The 5,761-nt window shown below is 40.6% G+C and overlaps 1 protein-coding gene across 4 annotated transcripts in view; it reads right to left on the bottom strand.

The window, feature by feature from the left end:
- FANCI (FA complementation group I) overlaps positions 1-5,761 on the bottom strand; it is a 102,734-nt gene that overhangs the window by 71,485 nt on the left and 25,488 nt on the right. For all 4 annotated transcript variants that reach the window (XM_049614260.1, XM_049614261.1, XM_049614263.1 and 1 more), the window contains exon 3: positions 1,211-1,283. In XM_049614260.1, coding sequence (XP_049470217.1) covers positions 1,211-1,283 — 73 coding nt within the window. The remainder of the gene's footprint in view (positions 1-1,210; positions 1,284-5,761) is intronic.

Here is a 5,761-nt window from a genome sequence, read left to right as displayed (position 1 = left end):
AAAAAAAAAAAAAAAAAAAAAAAAAGAATTAACTCCAATATTTTGGAAATTCTTCCAAAAAGCAGAAGACGAGGGAACATTTCCCAACTCTTTCTATAAAGCCAGGATTCCAAAACCACAGACATCATTAAAAAAACAGATTGGGGGCACCTGGGTGGCTCACTCGGTTGAGCAACCGACTTCGGCTCAGGGCATGATCTCAGGGTCAAAAGTAAATAAACATTAAAAAAAGTTAAAAAAAAAAAAAAAACAAAAACAGATTGGGGTGCCTGGATGGCTCTGTTGGTTGGCTTCGGACTTCTGCTCAGGTCATGATGTCACGGCTAGTGGGTTCAGGCCCCCGCATCCAGCTCTGTGCTGATGGCTCGAAGCCTGGAGCCTGCTTCAGATTCTGTGCCTCTCTCTCTACCCCTTCCCCAGCTCGTGTGCTGCCTCTCAAAAAAAATAAATAAATAAATAAACATTAAAATAAATAAACATTAAAAAATAAACAAACATTAAAAAAAATTAAAAAAAAAAAAACCAGATCAATATCCCTGTGACTACAAACACAAACATGCTCAACATTCAGCAAACTGAATCCAGCAACATATAAAAAGGATCATACGCTATAACCAAGCAGGATTTACCAAGAATACAAGATTGGCTCAATGTATAATAATCAATGTAATATACCATATAAATAGAACAGCATAGAATAAAAATCGCATATATCATCTCAGTAGACAAAAAAGCATCTGAAAAATCCAATACCCTTTCATGAGAACACTCAACAAACTAGGAAAAGATGGGTACTTCCTTAACCTAATAAAGGGCATCTATGGAAAACCCACAACTAACTTCACACTCAATGATAAAAAAAATTGAAAGATTTCGTCCTGAGATCAGGAACAATATAAGGATGTCCATTTTCACAAGTGGGGCAGGGGCAGAGAGAGAATCCCAGGCAGGCTCCTTGCTGTCAGCACAGAGCCCAGCATGGGGCTTGATCCCACTGACTGTGGGATCATGACTTGAGCCAAGATCAAAAGTCAGACGCTTAACCAACTGAGCCACCCAGGCCCCCTGAGAGACTGCAGCTTTAGTTGATTTTGTAAAATTCCCAAAGTCTCAGTGGTGCTTTAAACAGTAAGAAAAGCATCAATATGGGCCACAAGTAAACAAATCTACCAATGTACTCGGAGGTAGAAGAGCATTAGTTTTTTATTACCTTTGAAGATAGCTCGCAGGAGCGCTCCAGCAGCTTTTCCTTTCACTGCCTGATTCTGAAGGAGATTAGCCAACTGTAATCAAAGAGAGAAAAGCTACAAACCTCTGGCAACAATTTCTGTACCCAGTGACCTAAATTCCCAATATGAAACACATTTATCTGTCAAGTTCATATCCTTCAGAGACTTTGGGTATCACGAATAACATTTATTAAGATAGAGCAGAGTAGATCTTAACATGATGCACAGCTGTCAAGACTGAAATTTGTTCATATATTCATTCTACAATTGTCTAAGTACAATAGAAGTTACTAAAGAGAAAAGAGAGTGGACACGGTACTTTTTTTTTTTTAAATCAGTCTTGCTCCTTATGTAGAGAATGGTGGGGGGTTTATGAGTGAAATGATAGGTTAGAATGTTCTAGAGTTCAAGTGAGAGATGATAGTGGCCTAGACCAAACAGCAGGGAAGATGTTACCGGTTGAACAGTGTCCCTCCTCAAATTCATGTTGGAGTTCCAAACCGTAGGACCTCAGAATGTGACTTTATTTGAAACTAGGGTTGTTGTAAATGTAATTAGTTGCAGTCATTAAGACTGGCATTAATACAACAAACATCCTCCTAAGAAGGGGAATCTTGGACACAAAGACACATAAAAAGTGAGTGTGCCACATGAAAATGGAAGCAGAGATCAGGGTGATACAAGCTAAAAAGTGACAAAGATTATCAGCAAATTGACAGAAGCTAGGTGAGATTCTCACAGCCTCAAAGAAACCAACATCACTAGCACCTTGATCTTGGACTTCGAGTCTCCAAAACTGTAAAAATAAATTTTTGTTGTTTAGGCTACTCAATTTGTAGTACTTTGTAAATGGCAGGCCTGGCAAACTAGTAAAGGAGATGAAGAAAAGCAGACAGAAGATACATTTGAGAGGTCAAATCAAAAGGATATGCTGTGGTCTGAATGTTTATGTCCCCATAAAACCCACATGCCTGATGTGACAGTATTTGGAATGGGACCTTTGGGAGGTTATTAGGTGATGAAGGTAGAATTCTCGTGAATGCGATTAGTCCTCTTATCAGAGATCCCACAGAATTCCCTAGCCCTTCCACCATGTGAGGATACAACGTGAAGTCTGCAACCCAGAAGAGGGCCTTCTACTGGCATTCTCCTCTCAGACTTCCAGCCTCCAGAACTAGGAGAAACAAACATTCCTCATATATAAGCCTGCTGTATTTTGTTATAGCAGCCTGAATGGACTAAGACAGACTTCCTCAGTTTAGAAGTGAAAAGGGGGTGATGATGAAGGAAAAGAAAGCAAAGCTTCTGGCCAAAGCAACTAAATGTGTAAATGTGGCACTAGCCGTTGACATGCTGAAAATCTGGGATTCAGTGAGCATTTGAATCACCCAGAGGGTTTGTTAAAACAAATCGCTGGGCTACAGTTTCTGATTTAGCAAATCTGATGTGGGATTCAGAACTACTACTCTTAAGATATCCAAGTGGAAATGCCAAGTAGACAACTGGATATGCCAAAATGGAGCTGAGTGAAGAAAGAACTCAATGGAAATGTAAGAGATCATTCAGGGAGAGATGTAAAGAGAGGAGAAACACCAACATTCAAGGATTAAGAGGAGAAGCAGCAGCCAACAAAGACTGAGAAAGTGAGGCTAACAATATCCATAGAAAGGAGTGTCACAGAAGCAGACTAATATAACAGTGAATTTGTTCTCTTCCACAACTACATGTGCCTGACCTTTCGGACTCAAGTCCATTTCTCCCTTCTTAAATACATAAGGAGTACCTGACTGCTCTGCCTGGAACCTCTCAACAGAATGCCCATCCCTTAACATAACTCTCAAAGGGGAATCTGTCAACCCTTTTGTCTGATTTTCTCCCTCCCTCCAAACCCATAGTACACCGGGCAATGCCTGGAGACATTTTTAGTTGTCATAACTGGAAGGGTGCTATAATCATCTAAAGGATTAAGACCACGGATGCTGATAAACACCCTACAAGACAAAGGACAGCACCACTCAGCAAAGAGTTACACAGTCCAAAACGCGAAAAGCAGTAAGGCTAAGAAACCCCAACTCATCTTGAAACCAATATTTCATTAGAAGGCAGTGTGGCATGGGAGAAAAAAAACTGGATCCAGAATCAGAAGATGAATCCTGGTCATGACACTTACTAGCTTCATAACCTCAGCCAAATTATTTCACTGTTATGTGGGTCCATCTCCCCACCTCCAAGGACTGTTAGGAGGAATAAATTAGATGACAGGTAGAGGACTCTGCACAGAGCCCAATGTACAACAGTAGAAAACTCAAATAGAGTTTTCTACTCCCTCTGTCCTCAGCTCGCCTCCTTCCTCCATTTAGATCTTTCATCTTCCTTTTTGACTTTATGCTTTTTACTGCATTTTAAAACACAAAAGTCAACTAAGATTACATGTCCTTGTTTTTTCAGAAAACATGAAAGTTGTTCTTTTATTTTTTTAAATTTTTTTTTTTTAACGTTTATTTATTTTTGAGACAGAGACAGAGCATGAACAGGGGAGGGGCAGAGAGAGAGGGAGACACAGAATCTGAAACAGGCTCCAGGCTCCGAGCTGTCAGCACAGAGCCCGACGCGGGGCTCGAACTCACGGACCGTGAGATCATGACCTGAGCCGAAGTCGGACGCTTAACCGACCAAGCCACCCAGGTGCCCCTGAAAGTTGTTCTTTTAATTGGGAGGCTGGAACCACCAAATTAATGGCACAGTCCAAAAACAAACTTTTTTTTTTTCATAGAACAGTCCTCACTTTGCAATGTCTGATATTTTCTCACGATTACAGAGTCTATGCATTCCCAGTCTCAACACAGGTGATACAGCATCCTTCCCATAGTATCACACCTGGAGGCATGTGATGCCCATCTATCCCTCACTGGTAATATTAATTCTGGTCATTCAGTCAAGGGCGTTGCTTAATTTTCCCACTTTGTAATTACTTTCCTCCCTCCTGTTGCAACCAGTGAGCAGTTTGTAGACAGACACTTTGACCATGCACCTATCTTGCTCATCTAATTTTCCCCTTGTATAATGGAAAAGCCCAACAACAACCACCATTACCAGGTTATCAAAGTCAGTATCACCAGAATGACACAGACATCAGGAGCCCAGGGATACAATACACTGAAAAAGGTACAGCACCATTTCTGGGCTCCTTTTATCAGGGATGAATCAGACAGGAACCAATTGAGGAACATTCAGCAAAATACTCTTCAGGGTTACCAAGATCATGAGAAACAAGGACAGACCGAGGAACTGTTGCAAACTGCAGAAAGTCAGGGAAAAATAACAAGTGCATGTTGTATGATGAGCAGGATTCTGGGGGGGCAAGAAACAACATCAGGGGAGAAACAGGTTTGCTAATGGTATTGCACCAATGTTAATTTCTTAATTCTTAAAATTGTGACTAAGGTTATGTAAGATGCTGAGGAAGATACCCAGAAATTCTCTGTATTATTTTTACAACTTTTCTGTAAGTCCAAAAGTAGCTTAAAACTAAAAAAAAAAAAAATCTCCCTGGATTTAGCACCCACTGATGTTTCTTGCCTGATCCAATCTTCATCATGATAGCTGCAAAATGGTGATTTTCTAACTCTAGCACAGAGGCAAGACCTTCCTTCTCTCCATTTATTTTTTTATTATCAGTATGGACTCACAAATTTATTTTTCAATAGTTTATAATTCGTAATTGAACTTAATTATTTTGATGTTCTAATGGTCCCAGATTTGGGTGATGGACGCCCCTTTAAGCTGGTTCCTACGTCTTTGTGACATGCCCTCAATCATTTTTTCTGGGCACTGCTTTACTTTCTGGTTTATAAGATGTTCCCGGCTCATCTTGTATCCATCATGCCCACCCTTGAAATTCGCCCTTTCTCTGAAAAGCCCTGGTTCCTTTCAGTGGGGAATGATTATTGATTATTAAGAGAACAAAGATCTAGGTCATGGGTGTACTTGTTACTACCATGGCATCTTAACTGCTTCTTAGTTCTTCCAGTGAACAGAGCTAAAGAAAAAAAAATACACGTGTCTATGCAAATACATACAAATATATATGTGCATGCAGATATGCATATACACACATATACGTGAGAACCATAAATTCGTATCAATACTTCCATTTCTAATCTATCCCCACAGCGTTCTTTCTTGCCTTCCTATATCCTAGATTTGTACGTCCTTTCTAACAGTAAAAATGCCAACATCGACACATTTACTCATTTGCTGAACTCTGTAATCTATCTAAAATCATTTCAGAATTGCTTTGCCTGTGTCACTACAATAAGTAATCCAATTTTAAAATTTCAGGATTGGGGAGCCCTGCTGGCTCAATGGAACGTGCGACTTTTGATCTCAGAGTTGTGAATGTGAGCCCCGTGTTAGATGTAGAGATTACTTAAAAATAAAATCTTTGGCGGGGGGGGGGGGGGGGGGGGGCCCCGGCGGGCGGGCCCCCATTCCCCACCCTGGGAGCAAAAAGGGCCGGTTGCTTTGGGCCC

This window comes from Panthera uncia (assembly GCF_023721935.1).
Source record: "Panthera uncia isolate 11264 chromosome B3 unlocalized genomic scaffold, Puncia_PCG_1.0 HiC_scaffold_2, whole genome shotgun sequence".
In the NCBI taxonomy this organism is placed as follows: domain Eukaryota; kingdom Metazoa; phylum Chordata; class Mammalia; order Carnivora; family Felidae; genus Panthera; species Panthera uncia.
The sequence above is the reverse complement of the archived record's forward strand: the minus strand, read 5'-3'. Positions and strand labels throughout refer to the sequence as shown.